The sequence below is a fragment of the Centruroides vittatus genome, unplaced genomic scaffold (assembly GCF_030686945.1).
Source record: "Centruroides vittatus isolate TY-2023 unplaced genomic scaffold, ASM3068694v2 contig_273, whole genome shotgun sequence".
Taxonomy (NCBI): domain Eukaryota; kingdom Metazoa; phylum Arthropoda; class Arachnida; order Scorpiones; family Buthidae; genus Centruroides; species Centruroides vittatus.
This window is the reverse complement of record NW_027121739.1, coordinates 1473739-1495307: the sequence shown is the minus strand read 5'-3', so window position 1 is coordinate 1495307 and position 21569 is coordinate 1473739. Positions and strand designations below refer to the sequence as shown.

Sequence of the window (21569 nt, the reverse complement as noted above, 5' to 3'; positions counted from 1 at the left end):
ACACACGGCCGTTCGGGGGTGTGTTACGCAACTAAAACGCTTCCATAAGTGATCGGTACCGGGTTCGATCGCCTAACTTGATTGGCTTACGGGTTGTTGGCGGCTTAAACGCCACTTTTTATCAGAGGTTGCCAACATGGCCGCTCGCTTACCATCGTCTCCTTTGGTAAACTGTCGACACGTGGTCTAACGGATACGTCACGATTTTTTCGCTTCGACTTTTTATTATTTTCGGTACATTTAAGTTTTTTCTTTTTTTAAAAATTTATTATTTATTTTTAACGCGTCGTTTCAAAACCCAACGCGTTTAATCTTACTGGGAAATCGGTTAAGCGTTACTGTATATTTTTATTATTATTTTTCCTCTTAGCAATTACTGGTTAGTAAGGGTTGTAATTTGTGTGCGGGTCAACAATAGGAAAAGACAATTGGGAACAGTTGTTCGATACACGTACGTATAAACGTAACATATATATAAATACAGTATATACTCGTATATAAGGTATTCGTCGATTGCATACCACATAATTTGAATATTTAATTAATTGAAAATTATCGGGATCGATAAAGAGTTATTTTTTTTTGCTTTAACGTGCGGTAAATCGTGTGTTCTTAAAGTCGACTGCTTGATTTGTTGTGTTTGATTTTTTTGGGAGGGTTTTACGCGTGAAATTGTGAAATTTTTGAATATTTATACATTGCCTAAGAGTTTTATAACATTTGTAAAAATTAATAACCTGTTTATATGTGGTTGCAACACTTGTACGTTAAGCGAGCGTTCATAATTATTCATAGCATGTATGTTTGCAAAATACTAGCGGAAGATACTTAATTTTCACTTATAATACACATGCAAACCCATGAATAATTTTCTATATTGCTGTGGTTTTTTTCTGGTAACCATTTTTTTTATTCATGTGAACGTGACGTTTTTATGTATTCTCTTCTATCTACCGAACACACGTTACTCTCATTCAAAATAGTGCATAAAAATATAATTACAATTAAACCGCTTAATTATAATTATTTCTTAACCACTAAATGAATTTTTAAGGGCATTTTAACCTGTCTAAATAGCTTCGTAAACGTTATTTTTATTCGCTTCAAGCATGTATCATTTGTTTTTCTTTATCTTCTTTTTTCCCCTCTTCTTGAACGAATAATGTGATAACTAGTAGTTAATTTATACCACTAATTTAAGTATGGGAAACACCCAAACTTCATAAAATTAAAACATTCTAAAAATAACAAAAGAAAGGATGTGACTTATCAAGCCATAATTAAACTGATTATTTCTAATCACTCTTGATATTAATTCCTTGAAGGCAGCTCTATGTAGTAATTGGAGACTAAATGAGTAGATGGCAATTGGTAACATCGAGTAATGAGATGTACATGTACAATGCTTAACCATCGAAAGTGTGGGATACAAATATCTTACAATTTTCGAACGCGACTAATGAAGTCGTGACTAATATATATCACAACCATAACCGGTTTAATGCATAGAAGGAAATCTCACTATCAATATCTTTAGCTACCTTCTTTTTTCTCTCTCTTTCTCGTGTTTTAAGCATGGCAAGACTCGTAACTAATGAAACATAAATGGGTAATTATCTTATTAAACGTTGTTGTCATAATATGGCATTATTATTATTATTATTATTTTAAAAAGGAGGATGTCGAGTTTCGAAAAAGTGGCATTTCCTGGAATGATTATGGACATCTTTTACAAGTTTAGTTTATTACTTCAAATACTTATTTTTAATTCGGGTTCGAACCCCGACGTGGCTTTTCATCTATGCATTTAACAGATAATAGAACATGTTTTACGCATCGTTAACCGGTTTAAATGGGTTCGAATTCGTTTTTTGCCCGAAGACTTCGCCTTCTCTTTGTTTTCAACTGTTTAGCACTTTATGCTAATTTCTTGCTTGTCACGATTGTAAATCACGTTGCGAGGCGTTAAAATGTGTACCGAATCTATTATGACAAATCGTGTCGGTGATAAAGAGATTCGAACCACCTAATATCCCATTTTAAAAACTTTCGTCATATTTATAGTGTCTAAACCGGAATTCCCGTATAGGATAACAATCAAGGACGTTTTCGCATTAAACTTTTTTTTGTTTATTTTGCTTATCTTACAAGACAAATTGAAGCAATGAACCTGATACCCGGTAGAGTGGCTTTTGTACGCTATTGTTCCCTATTGTAAAAGTGCAATTCGAGTGTTTATTTAATGGCACTTATATATATAATATTATTTTCTCAAATATTTAATTTAAGTCAATGTATTCCAGAATATAAACAATTATTAATTGAGTATTATTATTATGTTTTGAAGTGTTTATTTTTATTACGAAATAAAATTTTAAACATTTTTACTTTTAAAAAATGTATTTTTTATTTCTTGCCGTTTTGGCGTTGCGTATGATGTACTTTTTGCCGCGAGAATGCGACCATGTGCTTAAGAAGTAAAGGAAAAAAAATTTTTTCCCTTCGAATTGGTTTAAGTGATACTTTAACCATTTTAAAAGATTTGTAACGTTATTCTGGATGTATCAGTTAAGTGTGCTTGAAGATATCGATCGTTTAAGGGTGAGAATGACTTCACTGAATACTTTATATTAATTATTGTATCTTGTTTGTTCGATTTAACGTATTTGCAGATAGAGTAAATGGTTTGTGACTGTTGTTTTCTCAAGCCGTTTACGCTGTCGTTTTGTGAGAATCCCTTTTAGCTCCTATCTCTAAATGACTTCTATTCACTTTGTACCGGTTGCAGAGGGAAAAAAAAGGTCACCTGGACGACTTCCCGTCGTTTAGGTCATATTATCGTATTAGACAGAAAATAGATTGACGTTATAGTAGCCTGCAGGAAGTATGTGAAATCATCCAACTGTTACACCGACAGGATTCGGTTTTTTGTACGCATAAATATATAATTTTTATCATATTTTTCCCCGTAGAAACTCTATAGAAACATGTTTAGTTAGCAATGGAATAGATATCAAGAATAGAAACTTAAGTGTTATTTAGTTATAAATTCCGTAAAGCCCAACAACGTCGATCATTTCGACTCGTTTGCCAGTTAAATAAATAGCCAGGAGTGATGATGATGTGTGTCGACTCAACATCATCGAATACCGCACATACCATCGCTGCAGAGAGAAACAGTGATTTAAGAATAGTTGTTAATTATAGTGGAGACGGGTATTAAGCAGTTTGATGAGTTAGCGTAGCGGATCGAATAATATAATAGGCTGTAGAAACTCTCGTTTCACAGAAGTGAGCCAGCGAAATGTTAACCCCTGGACGTCTGCGTGGATAGGTTACGGTCCGTGGCACACCTGCTCACTTCCCTTCTGCTTGCCCCCACGTTACTGCTGGAAACAATAACCACACGTGTGAATAGGTAGTTAGCAACGACCATACCCATTCATTTTACAGGTACACCTGAAGCCAGGAAAGACTTTTAATACAATGCAGATTGATTAGAGAAGCTTTCTTTCTTTCTTTTTTTTTTTTTTACCTTTCTCCCTTTCTTTCTTTTCTTAGTTTTATTATTATTTTTTTTTTATAAATAACATACATTCACACTTGTTGAACAATTGGGAAACTTATTATCTTCATCATCCTGAGTAATAATTTTCAATAGACATTTGCATCTTGATTAAAGAAGTATGAATAGGTAATTTTATTATTGTAACAGATGAATTTAAATTGCTGATTATGATCTGTTGATAAATGTAATTATTATCTCTGTGCTGCCACAGTTTTACAGATATAATAATAGTTAATCAAGAGTCCGGTGCAGGGATGTCTTATTTTTTTCCCCTCTCTGAGGCATAAAGAGATTAATTTACCCTTTATGTAATATGTATGCATGATAGTGAATCATGCACCTTTATATAAAAAGCTCGTAACTTGAAATACTTCGGATTGGCAATTGCTTTGATTAATAACTGAAGTTTATTCTTAACTATTGTCAAAAACAGATAGAAGTTACGAAAACTATATACTACTGCTTTACTTTGTAAACAGAATATCTCTGCTAAATGACATCCATTCAATCCACTTAAGTGGTTTGAGAGAGGCAGATTTCTAGAGAAAAGGTAGAGCCATAAAGTATATATTATTACTACATAATAGTTGTTAATATTATTAATCTCTTAGAATATATGAAAAAGAAATGTTTAATATTTTAAAAAATTACTCAAGAATATAAAATATGACTATTTTGTTAGATAGAAGTAAAGGTTAAGACAGTAAATTGATAAAATTTATATTATAATTATATGCATACATAGCTATAAAATGATCTAAACTGATGTATCTAACTACATGAATGTTTAAGATTGTAATATTCAAACATCTGTTGTTTAATAGAGCAAAAAATAAAAAAATAAAAAAGCTGAGACCTAGAAAATTAGTATATTCGTTAAAGTGTATAATTATTAGTTATGCTGAAACATTTATCTAAATATTAATTTAATATTTAAATGATTTAAGAAAGTTTTTTAAACAGAAATAAAAGTTTTATGTAAGCTATAAAACATTTGAGTATGAGTAATAATATATTAAAAATTAAGGTTTTTAAAGTCTCTTGATGTGTAGAGAATGTGTTTTAAACAGCACATAAAGTAATCTTTTTGTTTTTTTAAAGGAAAATTCAATTATTTTGTAGAAAATATTCACGGAAAGGAGGTTCTTTAAAGATTTAATTTTATTGCAAATTTTTAAATCTTATTAAAGTAATGAAATTTTGTTAAAACACCATTAATTTAAACTGTTTAAATGATTTAGTTCGTAGCATTTAAAATATTGTTTTATTCAAATATGTTCGAACTATTAAATGGGATTAAGTCTTTTTTCTCCTCTTTTTTCGCACCGGTCGGGGAAAAAATTTTTTCCTTTCAACGATATTAAAATTTAGAAGGTGCAGAACAAACAAACCATTATTATATAAAATATATAGAATAAACAAAGCATTTCTGTATTGTTCAATCTCGTAATAATTTATTGTAGCGAAAGTAATACTGTATCGTTACACGTATTAAGTTTTAAAATGGGTTGGCTGGAAAGCAATAATGTAAATGAAAGGATCGATCAAAGTTTGCATTTTAGAAGATTAACCAATTATTGGTATAAGAATTAATTGGAGAGTGCTATTTTATAATTAATATATTTATTGTCGCTTACTTACGTTTGGATAACAAAAATTAATTTCCTGAAAACTTTGTGTGTTTGTGGTTTTATGTTGCAGTTGACATTTTTACTGTTGATTCTATAAATCTCATATGTTGTTATATGAAAAGAAATATATATTATTTATAAGATCCATAATGCCTTTTTCTTCTCAAGCATAAAAATTTATATAATTCAGACTATTGTAATTGTTAGATTAATGCTTTTATAGTCATTGTAAGTCTGTGCTATTCTCATATATACTTTAGTGTTTATAAACAATATTGATTCATAACTGAATTAAACAGTAGTTTGTAAAATATTTTATTATACATTCCTGCTATCAGTTATAACTAATATACACTGTAAGCAATAATTAAAAAGTTTTATATATATGCACATATATAATTTTATTATGGTATTTATGAATTTTTAAGCTATTAAGTTGTATTCTAATGTTCATTTGAAACTGCAGAGTCGTATTACTCAGCTTATAATGTATAACATTTAAATGTATTTTGTTTATAGTACAGTATTGCATTTAGTGAAGAGTTCTTTAATTTTTGTGTATATCTGCTTATCTGATTTTTTAATTTATACACATTTAAGCTTGGAAGAAAGACAAACTTTTAATAAAATATGGAAAAATTATATAAATTTAAACCTTTATTTTATATATTTGATAAAGCTTTTACAAGAAAAGCAATGAAGTGGAAATACTATTTTATATCCTCTGTTTTTATGTAATGATTACATTATCAGGATATTTAATTGTGTGATAGGTTATTCAATGTGGTGGTCCTGATACACCTGTCGTCAGGTGTCAGTGAGAAAAAACTTGTTTTGAGTCTTAATGTTTTTTTGTTCTAGTTCTCTCAGGCTGATTGTACAGAATGACTAGGGCTTTATAAAAATTTTTCACTCAAAGAAAAAACAGTTTAAAGTGGATTTACTTTTGAGGAGTTTCTGTAATAAGGTTGATACATTCTTAATAGACTATTTGTTTTGTATTTGCATAAGATTGCTATTTTATAAGAGATTTCTGGTTTAATATTTAAATCATTGTAAGGATTAATTTTATTGTTTTAATGATAAAATTACAAATATGCCAATATTTTTCTTTATTTCACAATTTCTGGATTCATGATTACATGTGTCTTTAAAACTCTTGAATATTTAGAATTTTCAGGAGTGAGGTGAGACATATTCTTTGAAAATTCTTGGATGAATGAATGGAGAATGTACTAAATAAATGTTTTTTTTTTCTTTTAATTACTAATGACAATCAATATATAAAGTTATGAGATACAATTGTAATTTAATTAAAGTTAATTACATATCAAACAACAAATACTCAGATGAATAAATTACATTATTAGAGTTTATATAATGATTTATTGTTAGAATCATTAGAAAATTGAATGCTAAATAATTATTTTGGACTGAATAATGTTAAATATTGTTACTGTATAATTAAAGATTTAAAATGATTATTGTGTGATTTGTATTAACAAAACAATTTTAATGTGATGTTAACAGTGTTTTTGCTGTTTAGAGTTTGTAACAATTATCAATGAAGTTTATTTTGCTTTTACAAAGACTATGGATGAAGAAATTTGTATTTGGATAACAAATATTTTGAAAAGTTATTTAAAACATATTGTAAATTTATGATATAAAAGCAAAATTGTAATAGTTTAATTTAAATTTTTTGCTGTTTCAAGAAACTATAAAAGTGAGAAGTGTTTATTTGACCAAAACTATTAACGACAAATCTTTTATCTGGGAAATAAAATATATAAATATTAATTAGTGAAATGACTTTCTCAGTTTGTTATTTCTCTGTTTCTTTGGCTACCGATAAATGACGATTCATTCAGAAGCAATAATAGTAATTTAAAATGTAAATCATGCAAGTATTACAAATGTCAGGAATAAACTGCAATGAAAAATTTATAAGGTAATAGAATAAATACAAAGAGAGAGAGAATGAAGAAAAATAAGAGAGTAATTTAAAATTTTATTCATATAGCTTTTTTTTAAATTTTATTTTTAATTTTTATTGTCTTGTTAAATATCTCTCTTGGGAGTCTTCAAATCATAGTTAGTTTTATTATGAACTTTAAAGAAGTTGTTATGAACTCTCCTATTGATTAAAGCTATAATATTAAGCGGAGAGTTTTTGTTACGCAGTCGAGTATTTTGATCAAGGCCAAACTAGCAATTTAAATCCAATTGTCGGGAGATGCCCAAGGGCTTTGATAGTACCTCGGAAACTAGTTACTGATAAGTTGGCGATAAAAAAAAAGATTTTGTATTGGAAGTTATTTGATTATTATTGGATGATAATATAGATTTATAATCTCTTTCCTTTCTAACTCGTTTTTCTTTTTATCTTCAAGTTTTTGCAGGGTGTAAATTAAAAATTGTACTCATTTCTAGTTCTGTATCTGAATGGGTACTTATATATTTTGTTTGAATCGTTTAAAGTATTGCACTACACTTACTAAAATATTTAGAAGATTACTTTAATGAAGACAGAGACCATGAATAATACAGTAAATTGTGGCGCTAATTAATAAAAACAGCAATGGCATCAATTACAAATTTTTTATTGACCAGGGAGAAAATGCACTTTTTTAAAAAATGATTTCAAGTTAGTTATTTTTTTATTTTTTTTGTTTAGAAGCTTTTGATTTGTTTGTATCTTTAATAGAAATCTGTGAATTACATTAAAATAGATGACAAACTTTAAGTGCCGAGTAATTAACACTATTATCATTTTTAGTTTTTTTGTCTACATATACCTTTTTTCATTGTCCACTCTTTTGTTTTTGTTGCTGATCAATCAAGAAGCCTACAAATATTGTATCAAATTGAGATGTTGAGAAAAAAATCCAGCTAAATTATTTTTTTTATTCGTCTTATTAGATAATTGTTTGTTAATTAGCAAGAAACTGACTGCGTTTTTTTGCTAGCTGTTAATGGATATTTTTATAAAATTCAAATTAATTATTAATTTGAAAAGTTTATCTACAGTGGAAAAAACTATATTGTAGCATTTTCTGAAAATTTGGTATATCAGTGATAGGTATGTTAGTAAAATGGCTTTTTTTTAATGTTTTTATTGAATACAAAAATAAATCTTATTAACAAACTGTTAAAAATGTTATATTAGTGACCCCTTCTGATCAATGGACAAAGTATTCAAAAAGCATTAATTGAAAAACTAAGATGTTTAGTATTTAAGAAGTATACAGTTATGCAAGGAGAGGAACAAAGCTGGATTTGTGCAAACTAAATTAGTTACATCATAGAAATTTTCATTTAAAGTTATTTAAAGAGTTCTAGCCTGTTTCAACAACAAGTTTTTATTTATGAAACATTTTTGGTTATCTTAGTAGCCATCCTTGGCTAGTAAGATAGCCAAAAACATTTGATAAATAAAAAATTGTTGCTGGTACAGGCTAGAACTCTAAATTATATTCCAGTTTAAGAAGCTTATTATTTAAATTTATTACCATATTATATGGTATAGGAGGAAAGGCCTCATATGTTGAAGCTTAAGGCCACAAGCTAAATCTGGTCCTGAGAGGGAGATTTGAGAAGAGTAGGATTAGAAGAGAAAGAATGACAGGTTAATTCCAATAAAAAGAAAAAAGTAGGAAGACAGGAAGATACAAGTGTAGAAAGGAAAGAAATGAAAATTTTGAGGTGGTCCCATAGATGGTTGATTATTTATTAAATTAATCATAACTTAAAATAATAATAAAGGTAACTTTGCTAGAGTTCAAACAGATTTAGCCAATATGTTTACTTTAGATAATTTTCTTGTTGAATTTATTTCTCATTAAGAAATTGATATACAAGATTAGAACAGGAGTAAGATGAAATAATCATATCTACGTAAATATTAAATGTTTATCTTATATAAGAATCGTCATATGTCAACTTATTGATAACAGTATCAAAGTCTGTGATAAAGCTGATAAAAACTTTTTCTTTAGTGTTCTTTATTACTTAAAGCATTTGTGGTTTGTATTCATTAGTGGAAATAAATTATATTTTAACTCCAGTGTGAGTTTTATAGCCAGATTTATGGTGATATTTCTCTTTCGTGATCAAGTTATTGATTTGTATATCTGCATTTTAATGGATATATCTTGGCAAAGCTATAGAAATATCTGCAGTTTATCATTAATAAAGTTTAGAGGTCTATCCACTTGATAAAAATCTCTTAGTATTTATAATAATTATCAAAATGAATCGATATTCTTTAAGTGTACTATCTATATTGATTTTCTGATATCAAATATAGCATCTATAATAACTTTTTACTTGTTGTCTTATTATATATATGAAATTAATATATAAGGAAAGGATGTAAATTGAATGTGTGATTTGCTGTAGGCATGTTGTGTTTCGAAATGTCCAAAATTCAACTACTGATAATTTAACTTACATATGTTTTAATGATACAATTAATTATATTCTTTGTATAAAATTAATCATAAAGCATTTAATTCAGTTTTTAACATTGAAATATAGATGATAGTAAGTGGAATCACTCGAATAAGTGTGGTATTTAACTAGGACATCATAAAGATACATGCTTATGACATAACAAACTTGAAATCGTAAAAATTCAAGCTATTCAGTAATGTTAAAGAAACGAATTGATGATATATTTCTATGTAAATAAACTGATGAAATAAGAGTTGTAGAGAATGTTAATACTTTGGGTTTTAGAGTAAAGAACTAACATTTATTTCTGAGCTTTTTTTATTTTGAGTTGATAAAATATTTCAAAATAGAAGTACATAGAAAATACTTTTTAAAATGTTGTTGAAATCATAAAATGTTTTTAATTTTTTTAATTGATGATTCAACCTCTAATAATTTGATTAACTGCTTTTGTTTGTAATGCCAGATGCCAAGATATTGGATTTATATTATAGTTTTAGGGCACCATGACAAGTAGTTGCCTACATCAATCAGTTGGTAGATATTAAAAGATAATTTACATACAATTAAAAATATCATTAAATATTCATATTTTCTGAGAATATACTCTGCAAATTGATTATAGTTACCAAATTGCTAATTATAAAAGTCTTAATACAAAAAAAAAAAAGAAAAGAATTACAATTAGTCACAAGTATATCAATCCTCTGTTCAATTGGAAAATCAAATGATACTTGCAGAGCAAGTTTTTAATGTTTGCCTCCAATAAATTTTTTTTTTCTTGTAGAATTATCAATTAATTATTCACTCACTGTACAACCAGCTTGATCAGATTAAACATGACCCATTTAAAAAAAAATGTTACAAATTTCACTTCTTAATTTATATTGAGCATCAAGATCATTATTTATCTAGAAATTTATTATTTTATTTATAATCAGTCATAATACATAGCTTGAGCCAGGTTGAATCAATAAGGATTATTACTTTGAAATTGTATTATTATTCTTATGAATTTTGCTACTTAAAAATTTATTTTTAACTCACTAGCAGGAAATTTGTTGTTTTTAAAATATTTTAACGCACAATTGCAAAGAGATTGAATTTGTTCTGTAGATCTCATTTTAAATGATTGGTAAGTGAATGTCAACAATTAATTTATGTAACAGACTGCACTGACTACTATAACAAACAAATAAGCATCTGTTCATTATTGCAAAATCTATTGCAAATCCAATACTTGTTTGGACACAGATAAACAATTTCTCTTGAAATTTATTGAGTTTTTGTACAATCTAAACACAGAAAGAAATAGCATTGGCATTTTATAATAATATCATATTTATAAATTAATGTTTTAGTGAAATGAGACTGAGTGAGTTGAAATTGCTTGGACACCTGAATTATTTAGATAAGAGCGTGTTCAGAGATGATGAGCTGAAAGTTAGTTTCTGCATTTACTCAATAAATTGATGATGATAATGATTCTTTATGTTAAATAGCATTTGAAAATGAAGTGAAAATGAAAAATAGCATGTTTCTATGAAATTTTATGCTTAATTTTTATAATTTTTGAATATTAATCTAAATTTAAATAGAAATTATGAATTTATATGAGAACAAGTTGTTATAGATGTTTACGTAAAATACGAAGTAAAATATCATTGTGATTTTACACTTGATGGACCCACAATGAACCAAATTATTATTGCAACTAGCTTCAGGAAGTACAGTTTCAATTTCTGGTAATGGGATGATTTTTATTTTCTTTATTTTTTTATATCCTTGAGCTGTGTAGACTTCATAGCATAGTCAATTCAATATGCCAAATAGATTTTGCAATGTCTGCAAAGTCTACTTGGGATATTGAATTGAATAGTAATGGCTTGTCCAAACTCAAAGATATGAAATTGAATATTGTTAATAGAATATTTTAAAATTGTTTTTTATCTTTAGCTGGAAAAAAGTTAATAAAACTTCAGTTAGCCTATCAAATATTCCTTTAATCAATTTTAACTCTAACTGTAAGTATAGAATTATATAAAAGTAAAAATAATTTATTTATTTTTTAATATTAGTCACCAAATGTTGTCAGGTAACAAGATGATCAGCTCATTATAATACAAGCTGTTTAGTTTGTAGTTAATTACAAGGTTAATTGTTGAACATGGTGTACTCTGAACAGCCAATATGTCTTAAGATTGATAACTGATAGTTTTTATAGCAATATACTGATAAAAGATATTAAAATAAATTTACTGTTTTATATTAATGAAGCAGCATTGTTTTCATGAATAATAAATATATTTAAGTATAAAAAAATAATACAAAAATATTTCTATAATGAATAAATAATAATAATCAGAGACAGAATACACAGTCAAAGAATAGATATCGGAAACAATATGTGACCTTTCTCCTGTAATTTTCCATTGTTTGACAATGTTTAAAGATGTGCTAAGAGTGATTTTGTTCTCAAAATATTATAATCTAGTGTAGACAAAAATCATTTTCTTAAACATATTGAATTTTTTTTTCTTTAATTTTTAATATCCTTTTATGGATTTTGTTCTGTATATTAAAGAGAGAAATTTGTATCCAATTTTCTGAAAAAAGTTTTTTTTTTAATATCAGAACTTGGTTTAACAGATTTTGATAAAATTCTGACTGATCAAAGTACAATTGAATTTCTATCTCCTATAGGGTAGATGTACCAGTTTTGGCCAGTGTAGTACCAGTTCTGGCCAAAAAACAAATTTAACTTAAAAATATAATCACAAATGAAACAAACTTTTATTGTTAACTGTGTGAATAGTTAACAATAAAAGTTTGTTTTGTTGGACAGATTTGAATGTGGTGATTATATTTTTAAGTTAAATTTGTTTTCTGGCCAGAACTGGTACACTGGCCAAAACTGGTACATCTACCCTATAACATGGAAAGTTTCAATGCTCATAATACTAATAAAAAAAGCAAATATTTTGTCATTATAATTATGTAAAAATGTATAATACAAAGTCTTAACACTAGGAATATTACTATCATTAACTAAATTTTTTATTAAAGGTGTCCTATACAGGAACAGTGTGAAGATGAGGATTTAAGATTTTCTCTTTATATTTTAGAATTTTACAAGTAGACTAACACATTAATTCTGATGTTAATTATAATTATTGTACTTCTAAACTGATTTAAAAAATATTCGTGTAAGCTGATGGTGATAAAGATAATGGCCATTTATATGTTGAAAAGTTGAGAACATAGCATTCAGTTCTTTTTTAGAAAATAGGATTAATTAAAATATCACTAGAAAGAACCAAAGAATGGATGGAGATAATCACTAATCTGTACTCATTTCTTTGGTTATTTTCAGCTAGATCTTAATTAATTCTTTAACAAGAGCCCAGCTATCTTGATTTCAAAACAGGATTTCAATCTTGTACAGGATATTGTTCATATAGCTTTAGGCAGAGACCGGGAGGTGTATTGGTATGTGCAAAGATAAATATGCAAATTATTTAAAATTTAAGAACTTGAAGTGAATGAAAAATGACAAGAAAAAATTTCATTATTATTATCACATTAATCTAAGTTGAAAGTTTTTCCTTTTCATAAATTAATACTCATGTAATCAACTCTGATGTGTTTTGCTGATATACTATTTTCTCATAATATGTATATTTCATAGATGTTATCAAAATTATATATTGATGAATATATCAAAATTATTAAATTATATGTTAATATAAACAAAAAATTTTGAAATGAAGGAGGAAAAAAAACTAAATATTTAAAATTTCAATAGTAACTTTTTAAAAGTATTATGTAATAAGTATAAGATAATTAAACAATTTCTTGGTACCCAACATCAAATATATTACATTACCAAATCAAGTTGTTAAAAACTGTTTATTGTTGAAAAACCAAGTTTATTGTATTGTATAAAGTATAAAGTAAATGGTGATATTGTAATTTGCCATTGTGTTTGCCCATTCATAATAATAATTTAAATCAGCGGTTCCCAACCAGTGGTCCACGGACCACCAGTGGTCCGCAAGAGCTAAAATATGGTCCGCGAAAGATTTTAAACTTTTATTCATTTTAAATTATTATTTCCACATTGATACAAACTGAATTTAATTTTTACTAAAAATGTTGTTTTCTATTATAATAGTACTGTTAAAGCATGTTACTCTTGAGTTTAACGATTATGTATGTTAAAAGTTTTGATTAAAGTTTATTTTTAGATTGACACAGTTTATTTTTCTTAAACCTTGTGGTCCCTGCTAACAACAATGAAATCAAAGTGGTCCCTGGTCAAAAAAAGGTTGGGAACAGCTGATTTAAATAATACTACAAATTGCTGTTCTGTTTTCAAGTGTAAAGAAACATGTCACTATATTTTTGCACCACATTCCTTGAGTTTTAAACAGTTTAAGGTGACAAGTAGGTTTAAACTCCAGCTAAACAGTTGCATATTCATTTGTATATTTGTAAACACAATTTGCTGGTTGGGAACATGTATAAACTTAAGTTGTTCTGGAGCAAAGTTTGAAAGGAATCAGAGTTACCAAAATCAGCCACTAAACGAAATATTGTCTCAGTTTTGAAACACACTAAATAAACTGTAGATAAGCATAAATCTTGTTCAGATCAATTTCTAGATGTTTAAAACAATGAATGCAATCCTAGTTTAATTTGAACTGTAAATGAGCCATGTTTAGTTTGGTTTTTGATAGGATCACAGAAATGTAATTCAAATAGATTGTTCCTAAAATAAATTCTTTCACGTAGAAAGATGGCATTCTACTTATTTGTTATCAGTGTGATTAGATAGTGCTACACTTTTACTGGTATAAATATGGAGATCACGATAATTCTGATCCTTTATAAGTTATTTTAAGATTGGATAATAATAATTCTTGATTTGTAACTTAAAAGTTTTATGAAAATGTCCTTATGTTGTTTTCTAATTTATATAAAGTTGATATATTTAACTTAGAATAGTTTCTTCTGTGTAAACATTTAATGACCTTACAGTTTAGAATTAAATCATTGCTATCTAATGTGATAACAGAATAATTGAATATGTAGAATAACATTTTTGTTTTATTTCAAATTTTGATTTAATTCTTATAATAATGATTAAATATCTGCTAACTTTTAAGAAGTCAGACAAAAAATTAACAATAAATATTTTTGGAACTTTGATCTCAGCATCAGATTGGATTTTGAAGTCTGGTCTGATTTGGTTCCTGTAATCCAGCTACTCAAAGGCTGGAACTAGTGGAGGGCTTGAGATGAAGAGTATATCTGCATGTCAAGCTGTGTCAAATGAATCTGCACTAAGGATTACATAGATATGGTAGCCAAATAGGGAGGTTAGAGCCACTAAATTGCCTAAGGAAGGAGTTAATTTGCCCAAGGTAGAAATTCAGATGCTGTTTAATATCAAGATAAACATATTTAGGTACAGTTTTATCAGTTTGAAACTGCAAATCAAGCAATTGTTTTTGTTTAAATTTTTTAATATTTTTATAGAATTTCAAATGTTTGTTTTTTGTGAAACTGATTTGAAACATTATTATATTAATTATATATATATTTTAATAATAATAAAATAAATGAAAATTATGCATAATATTCTTATGGAGGAAAATTTGTAAACAAGTTTGTAAAATTGTTATATTGATTTGTCCATTAACATATTTATAAAATGTCAATATTTATTGAAATTTTATAAATATGTTAATGGACAAATCAATAGAATGAGATAAAAGAATTTATGTAAAAGGTATAAATTGTTACATTTATTGTTATATTGTAAAATTAATTTTAATGGCAGAACTTTAAATGGTCCTAGTAACTAATGGTTTGAAATATCTTAAAAAATTACTATAGTAACATACGATCTGTGCTCTAATGATGAATAATAATGAATATACTTTTTTATTGATTTGTCAAATAAAAATTAAAACAATTTAAAACATTATAAACAGATATTTTATCCTTTATTGTGCAAATTTGATTCCATTCATTTCACTGCGAATGCCATACTAAAATTGGTATCATGTGGTGATTAGCATAACTGCCATTTAAGATTGGCATGCAAGATAGCAAACCATATATTTTCTTTTTTGTTAATAATTTAAAAGCATTATTATCAAATTGTATATTTTAATTAAAAATTGATTTATAGATATTATATCTTTTTTATGGCTTCTATAGTAATATTTACTGCTGTTTTCTACATAACTTAGTGTGTTTCATATTTGACTTTAATTTTTATAATAATAATAGAATAGTATATTATAAATATTAGATTTCTGTTTGCAAATCTTTTCTTTGCTTGATTAAATGCATTTTATTGATTATTATAGTTATTTAGAAGCATTTATTGAGTTTGAATTAAAACCTTACAGTAAATAGATCTATTATGTTGGCAAACTATCTACAGAGACTTCAAAATGGCTCTTTAAATATCAAGCTAATGCATTGTGTTTTATGATATCCATAAATCTTGGCTTTCTATAATCAATTGAATGTTTTCTGCCAATGTGTACATTATGTAAGATGCTAGAGTGAATAGAATTTTGGATTTGGCTGAGTGGTTAAGAAATGATGTTTGAGAGCAAGTGGACCAACACGTAAACAGGTTTTCATATTGAATCTAACCATTTTTTTCTTTGTAAAAAATTAATATTTCAATATATGTACAGAAAAAATATTTATGATATGTTATAAATATCATGTCGTACACATAATAAACAATAGTAAGGCAAGTCACAAGTGTAAATTTATGTGAATCTAGTGAATTTAGCAACTTACCTGTTTGCATATTGAATTTTTTTTATAAATTTATTGTTCTTTTTTGATAAATTTATTTTTGGTTTTCATTAATGAATAATGCATTAATGTCTATGAGATAAATTGTAAAAACTGATTGTTCTGAAGTTATCAACTGCTTTGTAAATATTTTAGTATGTTGATATAGGAGCCTGAAAGACATAAATTTATGTATACACCATTGAGGCTTCTATGTTTAATGTTAAATAGCAGAACATGTTTAGTGTTAAATTTTATAGAACATAAGAAATCATTATATATAGCTTGTCATCAAAGAATTACATTAGTTAGTATTCTGTATTACTCAATCTATCATCTTCAAATTGTGTAAAGATTCATTATGACTTAGTAATTTACTGAATAGTTATTTCAATGTCTTTCAAACATTATGGTTTACTGGAGAAAGCTTTAATAGCTTAATCAATTTAACATGAACTGAAATTATTGATGAAATTACAATATATATTACCATACCTGTAATGCTAATTTAATGTTAGCTTAAATTTATGAAAGGGTTTTATAATACTTTATTATGCAAAACAGAAAGGCTAAAAGATATACAATTAGTAAAATCTTCCAAATAAAAAACATATTAAGTTGCAAATCATTTTAAATGTTTATACTTGATGTCTTTCAGTCCTTGAATCGGTGACTTCGTTGACAATTTATGAAGATTAAACTTTGTTAATTGTGCATGACAGCATTAAAACAACTATGATATGTAATATATTTAGAAATATCATTATTATAGACATATTTTCTAGAAATAGTTATTTTATAGCCTAAATGATTATTGATTAGGTCTTTAGATCTTGTTTGATTGCACTTATATTGATTTGATTGCTGTTATATTGATTTTAGAATATATTGCAAAAACACAATTAATGATTAAATGATATATTTTATATACAGTAAAATCTCACTTTGTGGCCTTCCCTGTAAAACTGCATAAGTTGTAATATAAATCAAACTTATTATTTGTCTAAGTGGCCAGGCTAGGAATGTGCTAAAGTAACAGTTATCCCCATTTATGTGACCAACAGAACAAAAACCTGCATTTCTAAACCCAATGTATTGTTTAAAGTGCTTTAAACAAATTGAGCTTTGTTGCTATAGTTTTGAAAACAGTTGCTGAGATATTCAAATAAAATGATATTTAAATGAAATAAATCTTCACTTAAACTCAACAATTTAAATTTTTCTCTAGAATTTAGTAAGAAGAAATGCAATTATATATTTGTTCCATATTCTTAAACAAAATCTAATTGTATTATGTAAAAATATATTATGTAAATTAATGGTGATTAGTCTATGTCACTGATACATCATTTACAATACTAAACAAAGAAAAAGATTGATGAGTCTAATGTAGAAGCTGGTTTAATTATTAACAGTTTTTTCTGAAACTTGGACATTTCTGCCTATATAGTGACTTCTGTTTAATGATTTTTCTGAATTCTCCTGTAAAATACTCTCTCTCTCTCTCCGTGCCATATCAGATTCCTGATGTCGGTGACATTTGGCCTAGGTTAGTAAGGTGGTTAATAATGTGCCAAGGTGTTTTCTAGGGAAAGTTATACCCAGAGTGGTTTCCCGTTGCCTTCTCTGGGGCGTGATGTTACTCGAGGGAAAAATGCCTTCCGGGAGGTCTTGTAAAGGAAACTCGCCCCTATTCAGGCGTTACAAACGTGGAGAAAACCCGGAAAACTCCACGTTTCCAGCCTGTCTGAGCGTGGTGCAAACCCACGGCCGAACTCCCAGTGTTTAGTGACAGAACCGCTCCGCACTCCGCCACTGGTGGGCCTGTAAAATACTATATTTAAATAAAACCTTTACTACAATCTAATAAACACATTAATTCCATCTGTGGATAATAAACAATTCCATTTATTACTGTACTTACAGTACTAAATAGAATTGTTTATTATCCATAGATGAACTCCATGGCAGATGGAATTTGTTCAAAATGCAGTTCAGTGCAGGAAATACATGGACAGGTACTGGTGCATATTAATATGAAGAAGAGGAGTGGACTAATCTTATTGGCACCTCTGGAAATTTCTCAATTTCTTAATCCATTCCTGATGAACTGTACTGCAAACAACTTGTTTTTACTGCACAAATACTTTGTATTTCAATGCTCTAATATCAATATTTAGTGTTATTATGTTAATCTTGTATGGCACTGTTCATTAATTATGTGTACAATTTTTGAACTACTTTTGACACCCTCTCTTGGCATACTCCCCCTTTAATTATGTTTACCATAGTTCATTGACTTCTTGATATTAAAAAAAATGACTAAAAAGTTCTGCAAATATTTTCTGATTGATAGTTTATTCATATGACTAGTAAGTAGGCTTAACAAATTTTTTTGTCACTAATATCACTACAAAAAGTCCTCATAGACAATGCCTCAACTTTTTCCTTCCTTAGACTGTGTACATAATTAATGAATGGTCCCTATATACTACTGTGTATTGTAAAACATGTACTGTACAGTATATATGAATTTTTTATTTATTTTTTTTGTTTACTTTTATAATCTGTATTAAACTTTTATTAGCAGGATTTAGTATAATATTCTAATTACAGTTATGTATGTCAGAACTATGAGCCAAGCCGATTGCCAAGAAGAAAAGCTTATGGTTTGTTACATAAACTTATAGATGTAGAAAATGATCTATATGCACGAGATCCGGAGATGTTAAAAGATATGTATGTCAGTTTTTCATAACCTCACATAGGTAACCAACTCATTTATGTGACCAGAAATGCTGTACCCAAAGATGGCCACATAGGAAATGCTTTACTGTATTATTGTTTTATAAAGTTTGCTATTGGATATGTTTCTGATTTTATTAATATTAAAACTTTTTTTACCGTTGTACATACAAGTATTTTTTTTACCACTTATTATTTCAAAAGAGATTGTGGCATAGAATGTATGCTTTATTTTTAACGGAATATAATAAAGAAGTAAAGTAAACTTTTATGAAGTTTGATTATCTTTCAACGAATTAATCTAATATCTGATGTTGATTGTTGAGCAGAAAGTTTTTAACTATCAAGGAGAGCAAGAATTGGCAAAACTTGACCAATAACCAAGCTATGAGATAGTGTTTCATTTGCATTAAACCCAAAAATACCATTTTTAATTAGAAGCATTTTTATGATATATCAGTTTAATATTTTCTAAACACAGTCAATATTTTCTAATTACAAGTTTCTGTAACTTTATCACTTTGTTTCATCTTCCTCCAGGATATAAAAAATAAAATCGAAGCCACAAAATTCACAAGGGAAATAAATAAAGTATAAGTTGTCTGAAGAGAGTCTAATGAAATAAAGGATCGGAACTATCAAACATAGCTGAATGAAGCTTTCCTTCCTGCCTACAAATGTTGTTGTTTTATATTTGTGTTTATCTACTGGTGAAGTTTTTTGCAACAATCTCTGAAAAAAATTTTATCTTGACTTAGATTTTCGATTTTACTTTTGAGAAGTGTATACTGCTGGCTGAATATAAAATGCCATCATTTGATATTTTATATCTGAAAGTTGTAATTTAATATCAAATAATTCAATACTTTGATTCTTTCTGTGTAACAGTTTTTAATTACTTTAACTATTTTTTTAATCATTCATAACTTTGAAAGGGTTATTTTGATAACAGACTCTATTGAAGGGATCCCTACTCAAATGCTAAGTTGTATAAAAACTAAGATAACATTCAGCTCAAGGCTAACAACAGGAAAATGTACAATACCAATGCCCTAACCAATTTAAATGCTTCAGGTTGTGATTCAATACAATATTTTAAGTATAAGCTCCATGCAAGAGTTGACAAATGTTGAATCCGTCTATAATTTACACAAAGATGCCACTCATCATATATTTTTATTAATAACTACTACTACACTTGTCAAGCTTGATTTTTCAACCGTCACTGATGAATCATAGCCCATAAAATACTGTCAACCTTTGACTTATATATTTATTTATAGGATAAAATGTTTGTAGTTTGTTAGTAGTAAGAGCAGCAAAAAATTATCATTTGATTATATTTGATAATTAAGATGTAGTTGAGTTGAAAACATAACTTTAGGGCAGTTCTATATATTTATGAAGAATCAAATGTCTGGTTTTCCTCTTTCTTTTTTGACAGTATTAATTATACATGTGTGTATATTTTACTTAAGTGTGGAGAATTTACATTTGAAAAAAAAAAAAATTATTTTTAATTGATTGGTAAATGTGTGTCGAAAGCATGTAGATATATCAATGAAATAGATTTATATTTTGTCATTACAGAAATAAATATAAATTATTGATAGATAATTGATTAAAAGAAAAAAACCTGCTGATTTTATGACTTTCAATATCTTTACCTCGTTTGGGATGATCTCAACGACATCAATTAGCACTTAGAAACGTGTAGTCATCAATATTTTAAATGAGTTAATGTAAATTTTTTTTATTGGTAAAAATAACACTTTAATGGCAATCTAAGAAATCTTAGTTTATTTATAACATCAATCTTAAAAATTTGATTTATTCTTAAATATTTTAAAATCTCTATCGACAGATGTGATTATTCATTAAAATTCTGTGTGTGTTAATGAATATCTATCAGAGTCCATAAAATCTGTTTATTCAGATTTTATTCAAATATTTAAACAATTTTTTTTCAAAAACAAAACAGCAGATTACTTCTATACTTAATATTTTTTCTAGATGTAACACTAGAATTAAATATCAGAAGGATAAATGCCATTAATCAGTTTTTATATGCTTTTTAAATGCTTTAGTTATATTTCTGATTATAGGATATGTAGTGTAATTTGTGGGATAACTTCAAATTTTCTAGCAAAATGGTAATAATTTGACTGTCACAGAAAGTAGGTTAAATATGTATTGTGAAGGATATATAATTGTTTTGCAATATTTGAATGATAGCTTTGTATTATTTATTACTGTGATATATATGTATTTACTGGTAATAATAATTATGTTTTTAAATGTATTTTTCTTACACTATATATATATATAACTTGATAAACAACAAT

General features: G+C 27.2%; 1 protein-coding gene across 4 annotated transcripts in view; it reads left to right on the top strand.

Annotated features, from left to right (window-relative positions):
* The first annotated feature begins 2465 nt into the window (after positions 1-2465).
* Positions 2466-21569, top strand: part of LOC136971877 (transducin-like enhancer protein 4) — a 133446-nt gene continuing 114342 nt past the window's right edge. For 2 of the 4 annotated variants that reach the window (XM_067266394.1, XM_067266393.1), the window contains exon 1: positions 2466-2601. In XM_067266394.1, coding sequence (XP_067122495.1) covers positions 2560-2601 — 42 coding nt within the window. In that variant the 5' untranslated portion in view covers positions 2466-2559. The remainder of the gene's footprint in view (positions 2602-21569) is intronic. The other 2 variants (XM_067266397.1, XM_067266392.1) reach the window with 1 other exon arrangement.